Source organism: Ambystoma mexicanum, chromosome 5q, assembly GCF_040938575.1.
Source record: "Ambystoma mexicanum isolate Mex_15411 chromosome 5q, UKY_AmexF1_1, whole genome shotgun sequence".
Lineage (NCBI taxonomy): Eukaryota > Metazoa > Chordata > Amphibia > Caudata > Ambystomatidae > Ambystoma > Ambystoma mexicanum.
In genome coordinates, this window is record NC_090933.1 from 392,012,856 (window position 1) to 392,040,697 (window position 27,842).

General features: G+C 46.1%; 1 protein-coding gene across 1 annotated transcript in view; it reads right to left on the reverse strand.

Moving 5' to 3' along the window:
• Window positions 1-1,875: 1,875 nt before the first annotated feature.
• ROCK1 (Rho associated coiled-coil containing protein kinase 1) overlaps window positions 1,876-27,842 on the reverse strand; it is a 3,300,884-nt gene continuing 3,274,917 nt past the window's right edge. Inside the window, exons 32-33 of the mRNA XM_069620881.1 lie at window positions 15,455-15,662; window positions 1,876-3,367 (exon numbers count right to left, since the gene is read on the reverse strand). Of these exons, the coding sequence (XP_069476982.1) occupies window positions 3,364-3,367; window positions 15,455-15,662 (212 nt within the window). The 3' untranslated portion in view covers window positions 1,876-3,363. The remainder of the gene's footprint in view (window positions 3,368-15,454; window positions 15,663-27,842) is intronic.

Consider the following 27,842-nt stretch of genomic DNA (forward strand, 5'->3'; position numbering starts at 1 on the left):
CTTCCGCCGGCTAGGTGGGTGCTGCCTCCTTTACTCATAGGACCTATGAGAAACAACTGCTTACGTTTTCACAAGTGAACTGTTAGGTTTACCTCAGTGAACGCTATGGACAAACTATTTTCAATTCTGTAAAACTACCATGGACTTTTACTTACTTGAAAATTGCTTATATTCCTTTGTTCCCAACTTGATGTTGTGGGGAGGTCCCACCCTGTGGATAGTAACTCACCACCTTGTCACTTGATATCTCAAACTGGAGAGATGGACACAAAGATATATTCCAGTTGCGTCTTTAGATGGGTGCTCAATGAAACAAATTGTTGGATACCTTCTAAAAGAAATGCTAACAGTGTCAGGGTGATGAGGATGGCCAAATCTAAAACAAGGGCCAATAGCCACGTGACCTAACAAAGGGTGCAAAGGAACAGGGATTGCCCAGAGGGGGTCCTTAGTAAAACTTTCAAAGTTGGAAAGAAAACACTTGGAAAATTATTTAGAGGAGTGCAAAGAAAACAACCTATAGTGCTCAATACGTAGAGAATAATTTTAAAGTACTTTTTAGGTGATCCCCAATACCCGATATACTTAGACATATTTCTAGCTCAGAGTCCAAGCTCTGCTGGCGACGGCCATATTTGGAGGCACAGCCCCAAACTCAGCATTTACTGGAGGAGTGTGGTAGATGCAATGAACAGGATCGCTGGCTCCTCCATACCAGGCACCCAAGAGGTGTGCCTGCTAGGAAGTAGGCATTCTGAGAGTTTGCAAGGGACAAAACCTACACATTACGTGATTTTAGCAATCTTTGTTGTTGACAGAATTACTATCGCCTCATTTTGGAAATTAAACCAGGTACCAACTGTAAAAGATTGGCTGGGCAAAATGTGGTCTCCCTCATGATTTGTGAGAAAATATCTTATTTTATTCAAAATATTTCATGTTTTTGTTGTTGTGGGAAATGGAACTGCTTCTCAAGTTATATAACACTGTATAACAAAGACTATACATGCCCCAAACCGTCTGAGAGCACAGTTAGAATGTTCGTAGATGCCATAGTTTATCTATCACTTTACGTTGGTTTTCCTCCATTATGTTGACTGTACCTGGATATTCAGGGTACAGAAATGATAAGAGGCACAGAATGCTATGGGTTTTGATTTAATGATAACGAGCAATGTTGACAACTAAGATCTTGAATGACTGGCTAGTTTCTTATTTGAATATTCTTTTTGTTCATTACTTCTCATTTCTTTCCCAAAGTTTGTTCTAAAAATGTTTAATTGTTGATATGTTGTTTTATGAAAATTCAATAAATACACTTGGATACAAAGTTCACTGCTGTCAGGGTTCACCGTGCTGTAGCCCAGCAGTGCAGAATGTTGGAATCAGTGCACGTTGGCAGGCACGTATGCTACACCTCTGGAATAGAACTACTATTTCGAGAAGTCACTGTACATGTGCACATATATTACACGTGCCGCTGCATGCATGCACATCTCCTCGTGGCACAGTGCACATAATTTGTGATTTAATAAGTTAAAAGCTATTTGTATCAACATCAATGTCATATCCACTCCCAATGCCGGGCAACCTCAACGCCGAACCTACACAGCGCCCCCTTGTGGCGAAAACATTTCTGAAGTTTTCTGCTAGTGCACTAATATAATCGAAGATGAGGAATCCATGGAAGGACACAATCAATTTGAATTGTTTATCTTGCTGGTTTACCAACACTGAATGCTAAAGAAAAAAGATGAGATGAATTTTGACATCGAAAAGCATGTGTGGAAAAACAGTGATGACAACTGTGATTTCTAAGAAGGGAACTTTTATAAATTTGAGTGATTTTCCATAAAAGCAGCACAGACTATTGCATATAATTAACAGATATGTTTATTATGACATATCTATCAGTGCGGCATCCAATACCACTTGAAACATGCAAATCGTCATGTAGACGAATCAGTTTTCCAGTGCTTTTTATTTACTTAATACATAAAACTGCAAAGCCGTTATTATAAATTACTCAGGAGGTATTTGGTTAAAAAAATAAAATACAAAATAAACCATATAGCCCAAAACTCTTGCTAAACGGCAAGAGGTTAACATAAATATATTATAATTCCTATTTAATCTGGAGAATGGAAAACTTCACAGATATATCGTTGTTTCTCTAATGCTTGCAACATTCTGCATTTTTTGCAGATCGCATTTTCTCTGAAAAGTTGTCCATATAAAAGGTAGTTTATTTCACAGACTGTATTCAATCAGTGAAACATAATGCATCTAAAATATTTTAAATTAACCAATTAGAACTTTAATAAAAACATTTGAAAAGCATAGGAGTCAGGAAAATATAAGTCTGATATTCCTACGCGTCATGACTTGGCAGTAAAACGATCATCTCACATAAAGGCACTAAGTGGGCAACACAACTCCCAACAAAAGTGTTCTAAATAATAATTTACACATTCAAACAGTGCATACATGTCATATATGTTTGTTAACTTAATATTCATATTCATAAAAAATTGTAAGGCAATATACATTATACAATTAAAGAAATGATGTACCCCAAAACACACTTTCAAACTTGGTTGTTGTGCATTGTTAGCTTCTAATGCCTCTATTATTAACATAATTTAGCATGGCTTGACAAAAATATGCATAGATTAAAAATATAAATTTCACTTGTGTCCCGCACCCCCCTTTCAGACCACAAAGTTGCTGGATCATTATACAGTATTTTGAAAAGCATAATGTATGTTATTTCCACGTTTCCGTTGTTTCATGAATGGTACAACAGCATTACACATTGTAGACTGAAGGCACTACAGTTCAAGTGATTGTTCTACTGCTTGGACAGAAGATGATTTTGCAGTTTACCTGAGAACCAACTTGAAGGTTGACAGGTTTCAGCCCATCCCATTTGAGATTGCATTCTTTGCTACTCCACAGGCACGGTGCAATTACTGATCAAGAACAAGTCCTCCATAGGGTAGTGCTGCAATCGGTTTCGCTCATTCGGGTGAAGAAAGCAGACTGTATTTCAACATGATTGACCAACGTTCTCACAGACCTTTTTTTTTTTTAAAAAGGCAGTGCATTTTTCTAAACCTGGCTATTTGTTTTTATTTGCATTACACAGTAATACTTAATCTAATCTACCTGTAGGGAATGGTGCAATAGAACATTCTCACACATGCCTCTTCTGCCAAAGCAAGGAGGAGAAAGTAACAGTTGCAAAACAGAAGCTTGTGCGTTCTGTCAAAAGTAAGCACAGCCTGTCTCCTTCACCCTCAGCAGGTAAAAAGGCCCAGTTCCTCAGACCATAACCCTCCAGATTCCACAAGGTTGCCTTGGTTAACTGAAAGAAAGAAAAACAAAAGCTGCAATCATTTTTCTTAACGGCATAAGGACCTTTTGGTTATCTTTCATTTTAGTTCTATTCATGATCTTTTAGATGATTGATATTTGTACTAGTTTTAAAAGCAAAATAAGGAACAGTATTACATAACAGAAGCATAAAAACATAATACTCAGAAAAAACAAACTAGTGCAAGAAAATAGTATTACATAAAATGTAAAACTGGATAAATCAGGGTTATCAGAGCAAAGTTCTTCAGTCAGAAATCATTCTCTGTACTCTCTAACACCATGCTTGAAGGCTCTCTGAAGTGTGCCGTACAAAGGGAGCTTAGATATACAAATGTTCATGTCAAGATCACTGTTCCAGCCTCATGGTGGTCTGTGGTTGAGTAATCAAGCATATGTGTAAATTACTAACACTCATAAGCATTACCCCAACTCTGATCACACGTCCTGAAGGACCAGAAATACAGACAGCTAAAGGGGAGGGTGACAGCCCAGACATCCATTGAGTACCACCAAATCTCAACATCCCAAAATGGGTATGTTCATGTCAAATAGCAATTGTTCATATTCACTATGAAATCTTTGCCTTCAATGGATGATAAATCAGTGTAATTACACTCTGAATAATAAGATGAACTGTCAGTGATGGAGGAAGTATTCTGACTGTCGAGCTCCTAAATCAAACTGCCTCTGTATCTACTACCGAGATGAGTCGACATAATTGAGTGAGTGTGTGTGTCCTGGGTTTCTAAAAGAATATTTGTATACATTTGTTATATCTGGTAAGCAGGTTGCACATCCAACCAAGAGATCTAAGGCAGATTTGCCTGTGGAAGATGGGGATGATACATTTATAGCCATATTGTTCCAAGTTACCGAAGCTATATAATACAAAGACACTGTCCACGCTGCGCAGGTAGGCTCATACACATTATTTATTGTAAGGCATACAGGTATAGGGTTCAAGAGCCCCTTTGGTGTCCTCCTTCCTCACAGCTTTTACCAACTAACACCTACAGAACTAAGAGCACATTCTGGAGCTCTGTAATCTCTCTCTCTCTATCTTCAAATCCCATGCAATAACAGAAACTAGACTAAATTCAACAATTAGATGCGTGAAAACTTGAATTCCTTAAGTGTACAGTTGGGCGTTACCATCCTCAGACAACGCTCTTCCAACCCTTCCTTCATTCATTCAATACCCTCCCATCCTCTGTGACCATTGCACCTTCATACACCCTCACCGATCTCTGTGGTCCCCAATATCTACTTCCCCTTTTAGTGACATTAGTTTCTCTCCTTATCCTGACTTCTTCTCCTACCCAAACCTCTTGCCTTTTTGTACATTTGATCATGTCATATCTCTCCTTCATATCTTATTTTTTTCTTCAACTTCATCTCCGAGTTTCTCCTCATCCCAATCAACAAATTGAGCTTTTCCCAACCACGGGGGACAGACCGTTGTATGGGGTTTTCTTCTCCTAAATACCCCAACGAGCGGACGTCCTGTGGTGGCATGTGGCGCTAGGTGATCAGCACACACTCTCTTGAGCACCACTTCCAATTTCTTCCACTCTTGGATCGCCATGTGTATTGACTGCATGATAATGCAATTAAAGCGCTCCAAAGTACTATTCGTCTCTGGATGGTAGAGCGATGTCTTGTGGTGTATTACACCTACCCCCTTTAGAAATGATTCCACCAACCGCAACATCAGCTGGACCCCATTGTTGGTGAGTATGTTAAATGGGTACCCCTCTCTCTGAAGCACATCATCCAAAAAAATTCACCACAGCCATTGTATCATCCTCAAATACCACATTCGTCTCAACCCATTTGGAGTATAAATCAAGAAGCACCAGTACATATTTCTTCCTACCTCTCTCCCCTGTAAGTGTTTCCAGGACATCAAGTGCCACATACTCCCATGGTAGATTTGCCTAATCGAACAGCTTCAACGGCTGGATGTAGTTTCTCACAGATTTCCTACACAGCCTACAGGCCTTGACCATTACCTCCACATCAACCTTGTGCCACCAATAATCTCCCCTCAGCCTCCCTTTACACTTGGTCATACCTAAATGTCCCTCATGGGCCAATTCTAAAATTCTCTTCCTTATACTCACTGGAGGAACAATGTTCCCTCCATTGCACAACAACCCATCTTTGCCTGCTCTCGCCACCAAACTCTCGTCTTTTTCAAAGACCTCTTTGAGACACACATCTTCCTCAGCTGCCTCATTCTACTCTTCTCTAGTGAACTCACCTCCACCACATACTTGGAATACTTGCTCATTGTCTTCCTCCCACTCCTCTGTGACTTTTACCGCATGCCCTTTCCTTTCAGAATCCGGACAAGAAATCTGCTAAAACATTCTCCCTACCCAGTATGTACTCCACTCTAAAATCATGTCCTTGAAGTGAGGCTACTCATGTCATAATGCATCTCGAGATACCTCCAACCCCATGGTCATGAAAACACCTACAAAAGGTTTATGGTCAGTTTGTACTTGTTACTCGGCCAAATAACACTCAAAGCTTCCTTCTTAATCACTGAATAGTGAGTCTCCATGTCCCTCAAAGTATGTGATGAAAACGCCCTCACCCTGTTGGTTTTGAAGCAACACAGCACCCAAACAGGTTTCAGTAGCATCTGTCATTATTCAGGTTGGACTCTGGACATCAAAATGTGCTAACACTTGGGCCCTCACAATGGCATCCTTAATGTTTTCAAACTCCCTGTGGCACTCTTCAGACCAGTAAAACTCCACCCCTTTCTTGCTCGAGCTTCCAATTTCCTTGCACCGGTCTGTAAACTGGTCAACAAACTTAGCATAATACTCTAAAAGACCCCAAAAAAACATGACCCCTTTTCTGATTTTTGGCCTCTCCAGACCTGCACAGGCCACCACGAGCTTGCCTTTTGGCTCAGAGCCTAGTGAGCTTAATTGATGTCCTAGATATGAAATTTCTACCACCCTTATTCTGCACTTCTTCAGCATTAACCCAGCCTCACTGAAAATGCTAATACTCTTTCCAACCTTTGATTATGCTCTCTCTCGTTACTTCTTGTAACCAAGATGTCACCCTGGAAGCAGAACACCACTTTTCCTCCCTTAAAGAGAGCATGCATTACTCTTTGAAAAAAACATGCCACTGACACAAGCCCAAAAGGCATCCTTCGAAAAACCTGCATGCCTCGTTCGGCATGATAAACACTGCTAGTAAGCTATTTCTAGTCTATGTGAGTGGAGCTTGGATCGCTTAGCCCCTTGCTGGGCAGGTTCTTTGTGGTGGGACCTTGGACTGCTGAGGCGTATGCTGTTCCATTTCTATACGAATATAGCTTGCATTTGGGGCCCTTCATTTACCTGTTCAGTGTGGGGGTGGTTACCCATATCCATCCCATGAAATGTTATCTCTATGTGAGAAGAACTTCTACTGCTGTGACCGTATCTGTTCTTATCTTGTACGGTTTAGACTCACAACATTCCTGTTCCATGTGAGGAAATAATCACCTACTGAGGCCCATGGCATACCCTTTCTATATTAGGGAGTTTGCACTCCTGAAGAATATGATGCATCTTTTCTATGTGAGGGGAGCTTCTACTGCAGGGACCCATTCCTAGTCTGTTCTGTGTGGGTATCTTCTACTCTTGCTTTGCCTTGCATGGATTACCCCACCTGTTCTACGTGATGGCTTGCATTGCTGTTGTCCCGATTTGCCTTCTCTGTGTGAGGGAAGCCTGAACGGTTCCGACTCAAGCTGACCTGTTCTGTATGAGGAAGCTTTAAGCAGCTAATGCAGCTGTTGTACCTATTCTTTGCATTCACGAGAAGCTCACAGTATTAGTGCTCATTGGTTCCATTTGTGAGAGCGTGCTTGTGTTTCTGCACATGGTCCTTTATCTGTTAATTGTGAGAGAAATCTGCTTTTTTGTCATAATGTGGACCATATGATAATGAGGTCTATACAGTTTGCATGTGTCAGCTGAATGTAACATATCTTTTACTCTACTGTGAAGGAGAAACTCATTTTTACTCATTTGAAACCATATTTACTCTCACAAGTTTAAAAATAGGGAGTAAAACCCTCCCAGCTTATCTCACTGTCCGGCATCCCTTTTCTAAGAGTGCTGGGTGTCTCTCTCTGAGGCCTCCTGGATCTCTGTCGCACTACAACCCCACTGCCTTGGTTCGAGGTCAGCCATAGTGCCCCTCCCCCTGTCCCTCTCCCTCTTGTCCTCCCCATGCCCCTCTCCCTCCAGCTACCTAGGTGTGCCATCACCCAGTCAACTGCTTCCCGCGAATCAGCCCTACCCTTCCACTCCCCAGCCTCTTAGGGGTGTATGTGACTCTACTATACGCGGTCTCGCTGCACTCTGGGTGTTTCTCACCCCCAGCCTCTTGGGTGTCTCTCCCTCTCTCCCAGCCTCCTGGGAAGGAAGAGGCTAACACTCAGGAGGTGACAGAGACACACCGGCTGGAGAGAGAGAGCGAGACACCTAGAGGATGGGGGAGAGAGAGAGAGCGAGAGCAAGACACCCCTGTGGCTGGGGAGAGAGAGATGTCCAGAAGGCTTAAGGGAGTGTTGGGGGGACAGAGGGGGGGGGGAGAGAGATGCCCAGAAGGCTGGGGAGAAAGAAAAACACCCAGGAGGCTGGAGCGAAAGAGAGAGCGAAACACGAGACAGAGATGGAGACTGGAGACACACGCACACAGGCACCATGGGGGCTGGGAAGAGCGATACCAGGTGCCTGGTGAGAGAGAGAGATCCAGAGGGCTGGGGAGAGGGAAAGAGAAGCCTAGGATGCTGGGGGTAAGAGAGGAACAACAAGGAGGATGGAGAGAGAGAGGGGCACTTAGGGTAGGGAGAGAGAACAAGGAGGCAGGGGAGAGGCAGAGAAAGACATACTCAGAAGGATGGGGACAACAAGTCTTAGGATGTTGGAGACGAAGAGCGGGATAGGGAATTGGGAAATTGAGGTGCGATAGAGGCCCAGGAAGCAGGGGTGAGATTTCAAGTGAGACACAGGAGAATATAAGGGGGGGGGGGAGAGAGAAAGACTGGCAGACTCTAGAAGTTGAGGAGAGAGGCTGAATGTGTGAGAAACCCAGTAGTCTGTGGAGGCAGTGACCCAACTGGCTGTGGAGATAAAGCAAAGTTAAATCTGACTGCATAGGTGTCAAAGGAGGAAGTGAGGGGAAACTAAGGAGGCGGCTGTGAGAACAACCACAGAAGGGGTGAAGAAGCTAGCCCTTAATATAGAGATTTCTAAGGAGAAGATGGTAAACATCAATGAAAGGGAAGGGTGATGGGAGTGGAGAGATGAAGCAGAGAGGGTGGGGTGAGAGAGCGACACACAAACACACACCCCGCCCCACCCCCCCCGGGGGATGAAAGAGAGAGAAATCCGAGAGTCTGTGGAGAAAGGACAAGACACCCAGGTGGCTGGGGAGAGACACCCAATAAGCTGGGGAGAGTGAGAGAGAGCCCCAGTAGGCCGGGGAGAGAGATATCCAGGAGGCTAAGACAAAGAGCAAGAAACACTCAAAAGGCTGGCGAGAGTGCGCAAGGCACTCATGAGTGTGGGGGGGAGAGAGTGTGTCTGAAAACCCGCCTGACCCAGGAGGCTGGCGAGAAGTAGACCCAAGAGGCTAGAAGAGAGGGCAAGACACTCAGGAGGCTGGGAGAGGGTTTGAGGGGGACACAATAAGCTTGGAGGGTGTTAGGGAGAATTCTCCAGAATGGCTAATTTCCCTTACCCTACTGAGTCCCTCAGCAGCTTTGCTGGATTGCTAGGATTTATTTTTTTCACCTGGTAAGAGTGTAAGCCTTTTTTCCCACTCTTACATGTGTTTTAGGCGATGTGTGTACATTGTTGTGTTCATAGACTGTGGAGTCTCACCTACTCCATAGGCATCATCTTTTTACTGTATGTCACCCAGCACCTTTAGTGCAGTGACACAGGGTTGTCTTTTAGACTTCCCACTTTAAACTCCATTTTCTGGGACTGACTACTCTCTCCCAGAACATGTAAAGTTGCCATTGACTTTATTAGTCTTTTTCAAATCACAGACCTAGTACAACCTATCTTACATAGAGTACTGGAAAGGGTTAATAGTTATCCCTTTTTGTCTGTCTCTCATGGAACATTATTTTGTTCCCCTTTCTTTAAGATTTGGCTGGTGGCAGAGGTACCTACCATATTTTTCCTACCGCTGTCTATGAAAATAGCCTTGGTACTGTTTTAGGCTATGTTAGTAGCCTCGAACTTAAATCCGCTGGACCCCATTTACTTTTATTTGGTTCCGGCTGGGTTTATTTGCCATTTTTTTTTGTAAAGGTATTTCTCGTGTTTTACTCTGTGCGCCAAACCAGGTTTGGTTCCTTTGTTCGCCGTCCTTTGGGGCTTCTGCACAGAAGCCCACCCTAGGCGCCTCTGGGGTGGACAGGATGTGAGGGAGGGGTTTTAGGCCCCCTGCACAGAGTCTCCTTGGAGACCCAAGTCACACTCTTGTTTGATTGGTTAGGTGACTGTCCTGCCAGGACAGCCACCCTGCTGTGTGATTGACAGCCAGGCTGGTTGAATGGGGGAAAACTGTATAAAAACCAGGTCTCTGGGACTTGGAAGGCAGAGTCGCCACTGGATCGAGAGAACTGAAGAGAAGCCGAAGAAGAGGACTGCTGCAACTACTGAACCTCCCGGTAAAGCCCTGCTGCGAGTCTGAATCTCCTAAACTTCGACGACAGAGAAGATCTGCAAGGAATCTTCTTTCCCTGAGCTGGTGGGACCAACCAGTTCGCCAAACACCAAGAAAGGCCTCCCTCTCCTGGTCGAATTTGCTGTGCACAGCTGCGGTGAACCAGGTGGCCAGGAGGATCGGACCCTGTTTGGGTTTTAAGGAGTGCACCTTTTATTTGTCACTTTGCTCTGCTGCTGGTTTCTTCCCTGGGCAGTGCAGGACCCTCCAGTCTTCCTCTGTCTTGTCAGTCCGACAGTCGCTTCAGGAACCTTGAGCCTGCAGGACCTGTCAGGAACTTCTGCCTCAGCTACAGCATTCTTCTTCTACTAAGATACTGTTCAAATCCAGCAGTGAAAGTGTTTAAAATCTTTCGCTAATCCGAGGGCTTGTCCTTCTCTACTCTTTTAAATACCTTTTCTTCCGACCAACTTCGTTTCGAACTCTTGGCAAAGACTTAACCGCAAACTACTCTGAACTGTGTGGTCCTAAGCAAAGACACTGAACCACTAACATTGGCCCAGGCCTATTGATTTGAATCCTAGTTGTAGTAAGCCTTTTCTAGATTGCCCTGCCTACTTACTTGTTGGTGCTGCTTGATTTTTGAATAACCTTGTTTTTCCCTCCCTTTTTAAATTGCTGGAGTACCATTTTGCTCACACTTCATTTTGAGCTTAACTTGTCCAGAATTTATTGGGTGGTGTGTAGTGTATCAAGATTGTGATTTTCTGCTGCTTTACATTAGTGAACTGTTTTACAACTGATGTGTAAATAAATGTATATTCTTTTTACTCAGAAACCTTAAGTCAGCGTTTGCTTGAGCCATAGTCAATGCTGTCCTTTGTGTAACTTCTGATACTGCTCACTTTACTCTTGGAATAAGTCTGGCTGCTCAGCCATCGCTACCACTTTACTGTGTAGTACAGGCTTGTACCAAAGGTGAACTTGTACTTCCACTTGTAGTCTTAATTGTGTGTGGTGTTCCCAAAGGGTACTGCAAATGTTTCTGCCTAACAGAGGGAGAGGGCGAGACACTGAGGAGGCTGGGAGAGAAGGCCCGACGCCCAGGAGGCTGGGGGAGAGGGACTGAGGTCAAGGAGGCTGGGGGAGGCCAGATGTCCAGGATGTTGGAAGAGAAAGCCAGGCGCCCAGGAGGCTGGGGGAGAGGGCTAGATTCCCAGGAGGCTGGGAGAGAGGGCCCGACGCCCAGGAGGCTGGGGGAGAGGGCCTAAGGTCAAGGAGGCTGGGGGAGGCCAGATGTCCAGGAGGCTGGAAGAGAAGGCCAGGCGGCCAGGAGGCTGGCAGAGAGGGCTAGATTCCCAGGAGGCTGGGAAAGAGGGCCCAACACCCAAGAGGCTGGGGGAGAGGGCCAGACGTCCGGGGGGCTGCGGGAGAGGGCAAGACGTCCAGGAGGCTGGGGGAGAGGGCAAGACGTCCAGGAGGCTGGGCGAGAGGGCAGATGTCCAGGAGGGTGGGAGAGAGGGCGAGGTGCCCAGGAAGGTGGGAGAGAGGGCGAGGCGCCCAGGAGGCTGGACAAGGGGGCGAGGTGCACAGGAGGCTGGTAGAGAGGACGAGACACCCAGTAGGCCAGCAAGAGAGGGTGTGGCAACCCATGAGAATGGGAGAGAGGGTGAGACACCCATGAGGCTGGGACAGAGGGTGAGACACCCATGAGGCTGAGAGGGAAGGTGAGACACACAGGAGGCTGCGGGAGGGGGAGAGAGGCACCCAGGAGTCTGGGGAGAGAATGTGTATCTGAGACCAACCAACCAGGAGGCTGGGAGATAGGAAAAGACACACAGGAGGCTGGGAGGGAGGGCGAGAGCAAGGGACTTGGAGTTGTTAATCCAATGGTTGGTCTTCTCTGCTCGTCTCAGCATGGACAAATACTTTTATCGCCACCCTTGTCTCAAATGCCAGAAATACTCATATTTTCTGTTAAATGCAGTTACCATCTTCCCATTTAAAGTGCTCCAGCCCTACAGTTTGAACAAAACTATGTTATGTGTCTGTGTTCATCTTGTATGGTAATTGGACAACTGTTCAAGTTGTCTATCATAGTTTGGGGTCCTCTACAGCCCTGTTAATCCCAGCGTAAGCAGATACAAGCTTTCTCTAGAATTGTAGGTCTGATTTCTGCCCCTACACAAGGAGAGCTGGGCATGTGGGCGCTACTGGCTATGCAAGAACATTCCTTTTAAGCAATTCCATCAAAGTGACAGGAGCGTCGAATGAGGCAATGTAAGGAGACGCTGCCTCCTGAGGGTTGCATGGTTGGGATATCCAGGGCAATTTCTACTAACTGCCCCTGGGACCAGCATTAACTGGGTTGTGGCAGAAACCCAGCCCCGCTGGTCCCCCCTCCATCCACCAGTAAGATCAGGCAGGGGACTTAGTCACAGTACCCAGAGTCCACATACAAGCTTGCGTCTCTGCGGCATCTAACAACTTGGCCGAACCTTTCAAAATCTGCAAGAAGCTGGCCAACCCTGCTGCAGTCTCCACCCCTCCTCTCTCCTTCTAGGATCTTTGCAATGCCCTTGCCTCTCACTTTATCTCTAAAACCCAGGACATCCTGTCCACCCTCTCCTTCGCTCCCCCTCCTCCCTCCTCTCCTTCTCAGCCTGCTGACACTCCCTCAGCTACCCCTCACCCCCCTTTCCTCTTTTCTCCCCTGATGAGATATCTAGACAAGTCCGATCTATGAAAACCTCATCAAAACAGGTCCATCCCTGTTCCTCTAAAACCATTAAGGACCACATTGACACCCTTGCGCCGGCCCTTGCTGATTTCTGCAACCTCTCTTTTGCCTCTTTCCCCTCCCCTCTTAAACACTCCCTTGTGCATCCTCTCCTCAAGAAATCCACTGCTGATTCGTCATGTCCGGCAAACTACCGCCCAATTTCCATAACTCCCTTTTTGGGCAAGCTCCTGGAAAAGCTGGCCATCTCTCAGCTTATTCTCCATTCTGACTCTGTTGGCTCCGTCCATGACCACCAATCTGGCCTCAGAGCTGCCAGAAGTACGAAACTGCTCCCCTGAACATCGGTGAAAACCTGCTCTCCAACCTCGATTCTAACATTCCCTCTGTCCTCATCCTAACTTGACCTCTCCCTCTGCGTTCGACACGGTCAACCATACCACCCTGCTCAATCGTCTTCGTAACAACCTTGGTATCACTGATCAGGCTCTGGCCTGGCTGACCTCTTTTCTCTCTGATTGACCCTCCCAGGTACAACTTGGGTCCTTCCTATCTTCTATCTCCCTCTCCACATGTGGTGTCCCCCAGGGGTCTATCCTCTCGCCCTGGCTTTTCAACCAATACCTGGCAACTCTTGCTTACTGCATCTCAATGTTCTGCTCAACTTTCCAGTGCTATTCTGACGATACCCAACTCATTTTCAGGCTTCCTTCAGCCTCCTCCTCTCCTTCCCTCATCCCCGATTGCCTAATCGCCATTCAAAATTGGTGTGCCACCAATGATCTATGTCTAAATGCCAACAAGACTGAGATCCTCCTTATTGGTATACCATCTCCATCCTTTCCTCTCACTCTCTGGCTGGCCTCCCTTGGCCCTCCTCCCACCTCCACTTGCGCGGCTAAGAACCTTGGAGTTATCTTTGACTCTACACTTTCCTTCTCCGCGCACATCTCTGATGTCTCCAAAAAATCTAACTTTTTACTTCACCTCCTTAGAGGTACTCTGACTTTCCTCTCCTTCCCTCAAAAGCTCACTGTCTCCCAAGCTCTGGTTCTTTCCAGACTGGATTACTGTAACAGCCTCTTCCTAAATCTACCTGCCTCCACTCTCCGCCCTCTACAACTAATCCAGAACAGGACTGCAAGACTTGTCCTTGGCCTCTAGCCCTGGGATCGTATCTCTCCAGCCTTGAAATCCCTTCATTGGCTCCCAGTGGATGCAAGGATTAAATGTAAAACCCTCTGCATTGTCCACAAGGCTTTCTGGGGCCTGGGTCCAAAATACCTTCAACTATCTTTCGGTAAATACCTCCCCTCTCGAGCCCTTCGCTCCTCTACTTCTAACTCCCTCAGGGTTAGTCGTTTTACAAAAAAACGAGCTGGGGGTAGATCCCTCCCGGCCACGTTGAAACTTGAGGAAAAACATCTTTGGTTACGGAAACTTCTCAAGACCTTCCTCTTTGCCTCTGCCTTGCCCCCCCTTCTCCCCTGTTGATCTGTTTCTTCTCATGGCATTGTGCACCTGGCCACCCTCTGTTCTTTCGGGCCCAGGTACCTGCTCACCCGGCCACCCTCCTGCACTGCCTCCAGGCCACCATCTGCACTAGGGTTCTGTGTCTGTACCCATACAGTCCACCTCCCACGTTTCTTCTGCACTTATCAGATATACCTTTCTGACTAACTTTCACCTGCCACTTGCTGGCTGCACTACCATGGTTTAAAGAGTTTATTTATTATTTATTCTCTTTAATATTTATTTATGTTTTCTCTCCTCTGCTTCGCACTTCCCACTCCCCCCCTTCCTTGCACTTTTCCCCCACTTTCCTTCCCCATGCACTTGTGCCTTCTTAAATGTCACTGGGCCTAGTAAGATCGCTGTTTTTTCTGTTTTTTTTCTCTCCCTTGTTCCCCACCCTTTTTGCCTGGTCGCGCTCTGAAACACTTGTGTGCGAGTGTGATATAAATAAAATATCATTTCATTTAATTTCATTACCCAAATTATTGACAGTTTGTCAGGAGGTGCCAGACTTGCTAGTAGTCTCCAAACACAAATCCTTTCCCCCTCACTAAAAATTGATCATCAGGACCATCTCCTCCTACACCAGAAACAAATCAGTCTGTGCCTCCATAGTTTCCTATAAGAAACTAGTGCTGCAAATGTGCAGAGAGCGGTCCAACAGATTTTCGGGTCACCCCATCAAGAAACACTTACTTTACAGAGCACTAAAGAGACATTTACAGACAAGCGGTTGGCGCTAGCGGATTAGAACTAAGGCATACTTCCCAACAAAGGACTTGGGACTTACTACCTTCCACCATGCCCTTTATTGCACATGAAGATGTTACTTACCTTTAACAGCGAAAAAGCATGTGAAATATACTTTTTTGGGGCATTCCATTATTCATGCCCCCCCTCTCCCGAGAGGTTGGCCTTGATTGCTCAATGGCTACTACCAACAGGTGAGCCAAGGGAAGCCTAGTGATATTAACTTCTCCATTTCAGGGGCCTACTCAGTGTACTTAACTTAAGGACCCGGGAATAACCTCTTACAATTATACAATATACTAAATGGTTGAAAAGTATACAATGCTTTTATCATCCTTCAGAGGTGAGAGGTTTCAATAATTGACTTACCTGGCTTTACCGGATGTATTTTTTGCAGTTTTTCGGAATGACTGGTTTGCAGTAGATCTTGTAGAAACTGTTCTAGGAGATGCCCGAACAAAACTTGCTGGTGGCGCCTTGGGAATCTTCTTTACTAAATGAGTTACCCACTTCTTTTGTTCATCCTGAGAGCATGCCAATAGTAACATATCTCTTGCGGAAGTCACATCATAGCTCACTATTAATGAGAAAGAATGGAAATCAAGAAAGCATTCAATAAAACATTCAGTAAAAATAAATGAGATCACCAGACTAGAGGAGTGTGTTGAGAACAACTTTAGCACTCCTACCTAAAATGGTTATTGTAGGATTCCTTCATAGCTAGCACCATTAGATAAAATATCATAGAAAACCAAAAATGAGCTGAAACAAGGACTGGCTAAGGTTGTGTGGACAAGACAGAAGATGCATAAACACATTATTTGCCTTCTATTGTATTTGTTCTGATGCATAAAATATCTCTCCATAGACAACTCATCTTTTGAAGAGCTCCAAGTACTGAATGGGTTAGGAAGTCCATAAACGGTAAATAGGGTATTAAGGCTTGCTTAATGTGCAGCTCTGTTAGTGGGTCATGGGCATGGATGGTGGCGGGTTATTAGATAGTTGGTATATATATATATATGTATGAAACCACATATGCCTACATGCCTCGGTTCTACGCAATTTCCAATGCTCTACAGAGACTGCAATTAACAGTATGAAATAGGAAGGGTAAAATAAAAACCTAGAAGCAATGGCAGTTCTAGAATTAGTTTCGTGGCCGGGAAAGGGTGATTGCATATAATCTTCCTCCAAGAGAATACTAACCAACGTAAGAGTTGTTCTTCTAATGATTCCTTCCTCCCACGGATTCCTTGCCTTTTGATTCCCAAAGCAGGATACCATAAAACAGGAACTGCTTCAGTATCGGCTGTCCAAAACAGATATCCACCCCTGCCAAAGAATCCAGGCTATCCAAGCAAAGGAAAATCATTTGGTAGCAGTTGGATGGCCCCTGGTCAAATGGGTCCTAATGATTTCAAGAATCCCATTGTTTGACAACTCTTTGCAAGCACTGATACACAAGACAATTCTTCTGGGAGTTTCTTGCATGAGGAGTGACTTGGGGAAGTGCAACGTAGGAGTATGCAATATCAGCTTTGCAGGTGAAGGAGAGAGCTGTCCGGAAACCCTGGCTATGGGAAGGGTGTGCCGTGGTGACGGCGTTGAGTGCCCTGAAAGCGAGGGGCAGCCCTTTGAGGGGCAAGGCGCTGCAAATATTTTTGTATTCTTGGACGATGTGCTGAGAAACTACAGGATCCAGTGGAACGCGATCCTGGTTAGGGTCGCGTTTGCGGTAGGTGTGTCTGGGCCGGTTTCATATTTATTATTGTGTTTATGTTGTGGCCCACATTTGGGGGAGTAGGTTGCCTTTCCCAGGGTGGTCGAGAGGGATATTGTGCTGAGGCTGTCGTTTGTATCCTGTGGTGTGATTGTGTTGTGGCCTTCGTTCCCCTGTGTAGGTTTCCAGTGAGCTAAAGACTTGGTAGAGTCTCTCCCAGGGTTATTCACCCAAGAACAGGTCATTGGGCTGTGTTCGTGCTGGTAGAGAGATTCCTAGACCCCCCCTTTTGTTTGCATACATTAACTTTGGGTTTCACCCTAAGCTAACAGGGCAATCCAGACGTGGACTCCTTGCTCACTGTTCTTAGAGAGGCAACAGTTTCACCTCACTGATGATGCCCAACAAGGCTGAAACACGTGTGTGGGGTTACTGATGGTACTCTTGTTCAGAGGAGAATTGCCTAGCATTTCGGCGCTGGACTGCCCCTGGACAGGACAAAGGCTGATATGTGGGGAAATTTCTTCTCTGTGAAAAGGACAGTGAGCTAAAGACTTGGTAGAGTCTCTCCCAGGGGTTATTCACCCAAGAACAGTTCATTGGGCTGTGTTCGTGCTGGTAGAGAGATTCCCAGACCCCCCCTGTTATTGTATGGTTTTGTTATTGTTTTATTGTTATAATGTAAAATGGAATAAACAAATTTAATTTAAAAAAAATATATATATTTTAGGCTGTAACAAATGTTCAAAGGAGTTTCCCTGAGCTGTCCACAGAGGTGTGGTCAGGGGTTGGGGGGGGGGGGGGGGGGGGTCCCTCTCACATATGTGGTGACATTGTCCAAAAGTGAGCCTATATTGGGGAGAGATCCTCAGCTGAATTAAAGACATAACGAGAGCCCAATTATTATCGGACTGGCTCCAGACACTACTGGGAATACCAGTGGAGGAGATGGGAGAGCACAGGCTCCCAAGGTTGATTGCAGTGATGTCAAGGGCAGGGAGAGTGGCGGTAGCCCAGATATGGAAAGACGAGAGGCTGTCTTCTAGACAGGAGTGGGAACAGAAAGTACAGGTTATGATGGTGATGGAGAGATAACGGCTGTGATACAGGATTCCCTCTAAACCTTCGCACTGGATTGGGGCCCCCTACTGTCTAGATTGGAGGAGGATAGTCGGGACGGGTGAGGTGGGAGAAGACGATTGGGGGAGGGACGGCTCTGGTGCGTGCTCTTGTGTAGGCATGTTCCATTTGAAACTGCTGCCCGAATTGACCTAGAATTTTATGTTTTTTCTGTGAAACATTGGAACAGAGTTTAAGCGGGGGACGGGGGAGGGGAGGGGAGGGGAAAAGTGAGGTTTACTGTTTCAAGCTTTGTGTAATGTGACAAAGGGAAGTGAGGAGTATGGTTTGAGCTTTGTCAGTCAAGATCTCTCCCATGGTTAAGGGATACTCTTTGATGAAAAAGCGTTTAGGCAGAAGTTATGCTGGGTTCGAGGGCCTTGCAATGATGATCTTGCTTGCAGTTTGTTATGTTTTGAATATGTTTTAGGTGATAAAATGCTAATAAAAACAAAGTTAAAAAAACAACATAAATAACACTACGACCAACACATCCATGGGGCCCACAATATCAATCGCCAACTTTGACCACACATCCTCAGGAATCTCTACAGGGTACATGGGCTGTGCTCTCAGTACCTTAACCCTTTTCGCTCACAGCACACGTTGCCCATCTTTCACAACCAATTCGACTTCCTCACCCATCCCCGGCCACCAGTACGAATCCCTCAGCCTTCTCTTCATCAATGACATTCCCAAATGTCCTTTAATGTGCCAAATTGACCAAATTGGTTCTCAACTGGATAGGGGAACCAATCTCTCTCCCCTGGCAAAGCCCCAAGGCCCTTCCGACAACTCGCGTCACACATGCTTGTAGCTCTTTCCTATAACCATGCAATTAAATTCAGATAGTCCGCCCCTCAGGCCTCCTCTAATCTTCTTCAACTCAGGATCAACGGCCTTGTCCCAACACTCCTTGTCCCACTCACTTTTGTCTACAGCAGTAAACATACCGGCCACCTGTGTACTCCCCTCAAAATCCTCCTGCAGCTCTTCACCCTTGCCAACCAAACAATGCAACCGCGACAAACTATCTGCTACAGCATTTTTAGCTCCCTGAATATATTCAATCCTGAAGTTGAATTCCTGCAAGTACGCAAGCCATCTAGCAATCCTAGGAGAAACTGACAACATCCCCTTCGTTGTCAACACAAATATGAGAGGTTTGTGGTCCGACCGGATCACATAAGGGATGCCCCAGAGGAACGTTCTGAAATGCTTTGACGCCCAAACTTCACCCAAAGTTTCCCTCACTATGACGGCATAACACCTTTCCGCATCCCTTAGCACCCTAGAGGCAAACGCTATGAGGCGTCCTACCCCGTTCTCCCATTGTTCCAGCACTGCCCCAAAACCCACATCGCTGGCATCCACAGTCAGCACGGTCCTATTGCAGGGATTAAATGAACCCAGGGATGGGGCATTAGCCACATCTCTCTTTAATTCCTCAAACTCTTTTTGGCAACCCCCGACCACTCAAATCGGACACTTTTTATTTTTTTTAAACAGTGCCCGCGTGTTCACTGTTTTCTCTGTGTACAAGGGAATGAACCGAACGTAAAACTCAGTCATCCCCAGAAATGATCTAAGCTGCTCCTTGTTCACAGGAGCCCCTCTCATCACCCTTACTAGCTCCTCCTTGGGGCTTATTCTCTTCTCATCCAGGGTGTGACCCACGTGCGTCATACTTGGTACGCCCACAGGGCACTTTGACCACTTCAGGGTCAACCCACTCTTCTTCAAAACCCACATCACCTCAATCACTCTGTCATCATGTTCCTTGCGATCCTTCCCCAACACCAATATGCCATTCTGGAAGTACTCAACACCATGCACACCTTCAAACAACTTCTGCATTGGCCTCTGGAAAACGGCGGATGCCGATGCCAACCTAAAGGGCATGTGACAGAAGCGATACGCTCCAAAAGGCATGACGAAAGATGTCAGGGCACGTGACTCTTCATGCAGATCAATCTGGTGGTAAGCAGAAGATAGATCAAATGTGGAGAAACATGTAGCACTCCCTACGGAAGCCAGGAGTTAGATAATGTTGGGCAGGGGATGCCAGTCGACCCATATGTTTGCGCTGATCTCTCTTAGGTCCACACACATTCTTAGACTTCCATCCGCCTTCTGCGCCAATACCATTGGTGAAAACCATTCGGAGCATTCAATCTCTTCTATTATGCCTTCCTCCTTAAGTTTTGTGAGTTCACGTCTCAATCCATCCCTGGCCATTACAGGCACCTTCCTTACTCTGTGAGCCTTGGGCACGGCACCCATTTTTAGCACAATTTTGTGTGAGAAGCCCATAAGCCTTCCCAACCTCTCTGATAATACAGTGGGGAAAGCCTCCTTCAGATACTCAGCGGTTATGATCCCCTTGGTGAGTGCTCCTTCACTGGCCTCTACACAGGAATGGGTTTCCCAGGATGTATTTCTATTTCTAAAGCAGCTTGCTCGTCCCAACCCAGGACTGTCTCTCCCTTGTGCGCAACATAACAAAGTTTCACCTCCACTGTGTGCCCCCTGAACTCAACCTTGGCCCACTCGTACCCCAGCACTTTTATGGGTACGTGACTATAAGCGTACGGACATATGTCAGAAGGGATTAAGGAGGACACTTCCCTACTGTAGCTTTTGACATATAGCTCTGGAGACATCATGGTGTATGGCAACCCTGAGTCTACAAGCATTTGCAGTTGGATGCCATTTACTGTCAGGGTGGCCCACAGCCCTTTCTTCTGCGCACTCCACACACTCACCAACACTCCTTCACGCAAACCCTCACACAACCCTCCTTCACGCACTCCATTGCTGACATAGCCAACCACACCATCTGAGCCTCCTTCGCAATCCAGCATCCTCACAGTCTGTCTATTTTCAGCGAGTGTTCGGCACATACGTGCAAAGTGCCCCCTTTTCTTGCACCTCCTACATTCCCCATTGGACATTCCGTAGTTCCTGTGGCGTGTCTCCTCCAAGCACATCTCCTGCACACTTCTCTCGTCGTGAAACGTCCCCTTGTTGTCTCTACTGGGCACTTTCTCTCCTCTGACAAATCTTCCTTTCCCTTCTCCAACACCCTTCTTGGACATCACGGTGTGCACTCCAGTAGCTTGTCCCTGCATTTCACTCCTTTCCGTCACTTACTGCACGCTCACTCGTGACTCCTCAAATGCCCTCGCGATCTCGATCACTTTTTCCAGTGGAAGATCCTTCTCAATCCATAGTCTCTCCCTCACTTTAGTGTTACTTGTCCTCATCATCACTTGATCCCTTATGTATTCTTCCAAAACACCCATAAACTTGCAGGTGGAGTTGAGTGTACGTAAGGCGGTGAGCCCTCGAAACGAAATGGTACTTTTCCAACACCACATTTGACCTCTTACCAAAACGCCCTACAAGCTTACTGAGCGCTGATTCGTAAACGCTCACCACCCTTTCTCCGTCGCTGGCACCAGTAACAAGTAAGTCCTCTCCTGGTAGGTATCTGAATACATGCAGACCTTCGGACCCCAAGCAATTCAACAGCGCTGCTTCCCTTTCATCATCGGTGTATTTGGCACCCCCCGCGGCGCTCAGCTATACCTTGAAGGTGTCTATCCAGAGGTCCCATGCTATTGGGGGGGGTTCACCCGGCTGGGCAAAAACAAAGGTGGGGGATGGGCTTTGCTTTTATGCACTGCGGCTGCAGGGACTGGTTCCGAGACGTCCTTGCACTCTTATTACACTTGGCTAGTTCTGCCAGTCCCTGTTGGAGCGATGCAACCCTATTGGTTGAGTACTGCTGCCATTGGGTATTGCTGCTACTGCACTGCGCTCCACCAATTCCCAAAGACTGGTCCTGGCGAGATTGGCTGGTGCAAGGACTGGCACCTGTTACTCCTGCAAGGGCTGGTCCCAGCGTAGCAGATACAGGCATCAGTTACTGTATCCTTGACGATGGGTGAACTTGTGCACGTAGGGCCTTTCCTCTAGCTGTTCCAGCAGCATCTCTGTGCTGGGCCAGAGAACAAAGGTGCCTACAGAGGGATTAATTTTCCTGTCCTCTTGTTCCTTTCAATGATGGCTCCCTTATGCTGTGCGCAGGGGGGGGGGTTCTAGGTCAAATATTCGAAAACAAAAGGATCGAATGCCTTTTTTTGCGACGCCAAAAGGATTAAAAAAAAGGGTCGATTTATTTTTTGATTTTTTTATGGGGGGGTTCCCCTCAATCCCCTGTTTTCTCTTTGAACATTTTTTTATACAAGCAAAACTTAAAAAAATATAAATAAATAAATAAAAAAGATTCAACCCTTTTTTTTTCTCGATCCTTTTGGATTCGAAAAAAAAAGTCATTTGATACTTTGACTGGACACCCGTAGGGGGTTCTCCACAAATGTGCCCGTACTATGCTCATTCTCCACTGCACCCTTGCTTGCGGCACTCGGAGCGGGGGGGGGGGGGGGGGGGGCGGTCGCAGCACTCCACTTGTGCTCGTGAGGCAAAGCGTAGCCTCCCCTCCCCCTTCCTTCTCCTCTTCAGTCCACAGCAGGACGCCGGCCCTCTGGCGCTCTCTCACTCTGGAGGGCACACTGCTGGGGAATTGGATGGCTGCAGGCTCATGCCGTAGATTAGATTGGAATCCAGCTGCTGTACACGTGATTCTTCATCCATTTGGGGTCCGTCGACGTCTGGACCCTCGTCGCCAGTGAAATGATTCATAGTAGGCACAGGGGGGAGTTATAACTGTTTATTACAGACGAAACCCCAGCGTCTTGCAGCTCACATCCCCAGCAACAACTGACACAGAACATGGAACCTTGGACATAGGTAAACAGTCCAAGGTTCCATTACAACACTTCTTCCCCCCTTGGAACAACAGACAGCTAATGGAAAGAGGAAAAGAAGAAAACAGCAAGGAAGAAAACAATAAAAGAGAACAAAGAAAAGGATAATGTAGGACTGTCCCAATGCTCTTGTAAGGGTTTGCAAGAGCCATAAAGTAAACTTACTACACTAAAATCCGTACACAACCCAACAGTAATCACTCCACACCCAATCACACAAAAAGGCAATTTGCATCAAACACCAACACAACCATTCGTAGACCCAGTCCCACTCCTAGACCCGTCTCCATACATAGTCCTAGAACATGATGGGTGCAAGTCTCAATCTTGTGGGGCGACCCAAAACCATGCCCTCTGCGCCCCATCTTGACCTCGAATGACGCTCCCACTGGACTGCACTCTTCCTTGATCAGGTGAACTAGCCATCGTGAAGCATTACTTGAACCAAAACCTGCTAAACCCAAAGATGATCGTATTGTCTGTGTCAATACTTTTACAGATCAGAGTTTTGAAATCACCAACAACATCAAGAAAAATTGGAAAATCTTTGAAACCACTCCTCTAACTATGCCATTGCCTATCTTTGCGTATAAAAGAAGCACCACTATCGGCAACAGAGTTAGCAACAGTAAACTTAAAGGTCTTAACATCCCTGAACCTAGACTTACCACTTTATGGGGTTTTCCTGATGCCATCGGGCATTACCCCTGCGGCTCATGCGGTGTCTGCAAATTGACTTCCAAAACGAAAATGATTGATGTTGGCCTTTCAAGGCTCTGGACCCAAAAGAACTTGACAAATTGTAACACTGAGTTTGTGGTGTATATGATCACTTGTACATGTGGACTACACTATGTGGGCAAGACCACTCGTAAAGTAAAGACCAGAATCATGGAACATCGAAGCTGTCTGAAGAATAGAACTGAAAATGCTCCCATGGTGAAACACTTCAACTTGCTAAAGCACAATCATGAGGACTTTAAATGGACTGTATTAATAGCCCTTAAAGGTACTAACTTTTCAGCTTGTGAAAATAAACTGTTGAGGATGGAGCAAAAAATGATATATACGCTGCACAGTGATGTGATTGGTCTCAATGAATCTATTGATTGGCAGAATATTTAGCCATTTCTATGCTTTGGCCTTATTCTATCACAGTGACGTTTGCACATTTTCCATCTATACTTATATATGTCGAGTACACCTCTGTGTAGATTTTCTGTCACTCCCCTCCACCTCTGTTCACGCTTGGGCCACTGACTTGCAGGCACTTACTCTTCTTTTCAAGATGGCCGCCGTCGTGTCCCTTGTCTTTCCAGGCTCTGGCCTCATTTCCACTAAACATAGAGGTAGGACTACCAGGTAACTATGACTACCTGCTAGCATCGACGGTGGCGAGCCTCCTGAGCCACTCGGGGGGCTGTTCCCGCTGAGTACAGAGCACTTATCCTCTGGCGGTTATTATGTTCAGGGTAAGCGTTATTAATTTTTTATTTCCTAAGCGCTCATGAATAAGGTTAAATGAGATGGGTTACGAGCGTATATTTATGCTAGCTCCGCTCGTATGTTTCTATTTTCTTTTAGTGTCTAACGAAGGATTCTCGCTGAACTGTTGCCTTTATGGGCACTCCTAAGGTATACCAGTGTTGCTTTTTACCTCACAGTAGCACATCCCTGGGTGTCATTTTCGGGTTTGGGACATATTTGACCTTCATATTCCTCTTCACTTTTCGGAGCGATGCATGGCCCTCTCAGTATTTTTGAGCACTGTTGTGCGTCTGTATTTGCACTTTAAGCATTTGCACTTTAAGCATAGCGTTTCTCTGACTTATATTACTTTACCGGTTATGAAATGATTCTATCATTTTGCTCGGCTACCCCCTCACGTATCTTCGTATTTCTGATGTATCCTTGTGACGTCCGCCACACAGTACTTTACAACTGCATTTTTGGTCTCCCATTCTGTTGTGTGTGTAATACAATTTCTGCTTTTCTGTGAGCGACTCATTACGCTCATAAGGTATTTTTTATCTCCTGTAAGATTGACCATATGGTCTTCTACCTCCTACTATTCTGAGTAGCAAGCACCCACAGGCGTCATTTGAGGTATTTGTTTCCTCTTTTTGTATGCCACTGTTCATAGATTTTGAACTTTTTATAGTATCTTGCTACTCACGAGCTGACTATTTGTTTTTCTGTTTTATCCTCACAGATGCTTTAGAGTGTTCACTGTTATGTGCTATATTTCAACTGTAACTGGGTTACGTTAATATTTTCCTCCTGATGAATGTTCCATACTTGTTTTAGGAACTGAAACATGTCGAGATACCTCTCTGTATTGTAACCAGTGATCTAAATTTATGACACATTGATTCCAATGGAAGTAGGGTACTATACAATCTGTTTGATAGGTACCCCCTTGTGCTCTTTCAACACACTGGTTTTGTAATTAGCCGAACTAGCTTGTCACGTAACTTCTGTTTTAGTTTGTTTTCTGATATAGAATATTGTATGTTTTGCACTTTGGACCACTTCATTGAATTGGTTGTTTTACTTCTATGACTTATTATTAAAATTTGATTTTAATTGTGATTGGTCCCCGATGTGATGAATTGTTTTTCTGTAACTCTGGCATCTACACTTTAGCTTTGTCTCTCTCTATATATATAGAACTAGCCTCCGGGACCATCTCTCAGGCCCCCCTCCTCCTCTCCTTTCCTCCTCCGCGCACGAGACACCAAAGGGAACATCACACGCGTCATCAGGAACTACTGGGGTGGACTCAGCCCCCGGGTCGAGTACCACAATCCTACTTTTACTCCACCTGGAACCATTATCTAGTACCACATACCCTGTACCAACTTTGACCATAATACGGGGCTCCATGTATACACTGGCCCCCTTCGGCACAAACCAGGGATTTCTCACCCGAACACGATCGCCCACTGGCACAACAAGGGTCCTGGGGTGGTGTTATGAATGGTAATCGTGATTTTGTCTTTCATTGCATTCTGGACTTGTGGGTGGAGGTTTGGACTGCCCATCAAGGGTTACTTCCTATGTACTTTGTATGAGATTTATTATCTTCCTCCCTGTGGACATGAGGGTGAAAGAGACGGTAATGGGACCTAAGATCCCTGTTGGACATGAGGGTGGAAGGGCCGGTTCTGGGTCCTAAGCTACGTTGGGCTCATCTATTTTGGACATGTGGGTCGAGGGCCTTTATAGGGATTTTTGTCTATGTTGGAATAGCTATACATTTCGGGTATGGGGTTCAAGAGTTCTGTGGATACATTTGTGTGGTGCTTCCGGTTGGGACGCTTCATTTTGGTTGCAGTGTTGGATGCGTGTTGTGAGTACAGGGTGTGCCGCTGGTTGCGGTTTGGATGCGTGTTCGGAGTACAGGGTGTGTGGTGTTGTTGGATGCGTTTTGGCACAACATTTCGCAGAGTACCGTTACGTGGTTGGGTGTTCTGTGGTTGAGTGCAGGAGGGTCCTAATGGTTGTGGGAGTGATACCCCGGAATAGTGTTTATGTTAGTTCCCGGGTGAGGGAATTTAGCGTTTATGTTTGTTCCTGGTTGAGGGAATTGTGCCCCGTCGGTGAAGGGGTGTGGTGTATTACCTTTTCCATTGTTAGGAGAGTTGTACCCCGTGGATGGAGGGGTAGGCGTTTTGAGGTGTTTGGGAGGTATGTTACCTATGTTATATTGCGTATGGGCCCTGGTTGTGTTAGGACAATAGAGTGGTGTGCTCTGGCTAGGTTTTGTCCTCGCGTTATTTGGGGTTTGTGCCTTCTTTATTGGTTTTCCCGTTGCCTATCTTCAAAGGAACGTAAGGTGGATGATGTTGGTTGGGAATGTTGTATTATCTGTGGTGCGAGATGCCTGTGGACGCAGTTTGGTGTTCTGGTGTTTGGATGATGTGGTGTTGTCAGGATTTGGTAGATCATTGTGTTGATCCTTCAACAGTGTGGGTTGTGCTGTGCAGTTGCTCACAGTTGAGCTGGTTTGTGCTTGGACGTGGCAGGTCTGAGGCTCTGGGGGGCAGCCCATGGTGGAAGGAGTTTGGGGCATTGTTTGTTTGGTTGGTTAGGTGGTGGTGTTCTCTGAACTCTGGTACACTTGGGCGTGCCAGGACTGAGTTCCTGAGGGGCAGGTCTGGACATGCAGAGGTGCGTCTATTTTGTTTTGAGTTCTCCGTGGTTTCCTGTCGAAGGTTTAGTTCATTGGAGGGGATGCCCTTTTTCCACGTCAGTGGGTTGCCTCTGTGGCGAGTGTGTTGTGCGGTTGGTGTAGTGTGTGAATGAGTGTGAGGGTTCCTGGCATTTGTTGGTCCAGTTGGTCTGACAAAGGACTTACTTTTTAGTGTTTTTCTTTTTCTGTGCCAGGTTCTTTGTGCATTGTTGTCCGCTTTGCACAGTAGGTCTGGTGCGTGTCTGCGTGTGGGACGGAGTGTCAACGGTGCTGGCCACTTTCTCCATTCTGTTGTTGTTGCAGTGTTTTCCCAAGGGAGGGAAACATGCTGTAATGTAGCTTAGGTGGAGTGTGGTGCCCTGGGGTTCTGACAGTGACCGTTGGGGTAGAGTGAGTGGCTGTTGATGGGTGTGGGGAAGCCAAGTGTTCCTCATCTGATGTTGTGTCTTTGTGTCCCCACAATCCCGTGTGTTTTGTTTCCCCTGAAGGCGTGCAGACCAGGGACATTAAAGGATCTGTCAAAGTTTCCTTGGAGGAGACGTCCTTTCTTTCCTACACATTACACTGGTGCCCCTCTGCTTGTTGGGGTAAAACATAACCTGCGAACCAGTACCACAGAAATCTGACATAGGGGGAGGAATTGCTTCAGTGCTAGTAGTATGGCCCTTCAGTTTGAGGTACTTTATGTGATTCTTCCTGCCTTGCAATCACATCAGAATGGCTCGAATGACCCCCCTACTGTGGTCCCCCAGCCCTCCAGTGAGGAATCTGTAGTCACTACTATGGAGTGCAGGCTTGGATTTAGAGGAGCTCTGCTCATTAGACTGAAGTCCAAACACCACCAAAGAAGATCATCTTTTCAGTGACATTGGGATCGTTATCCTGTCT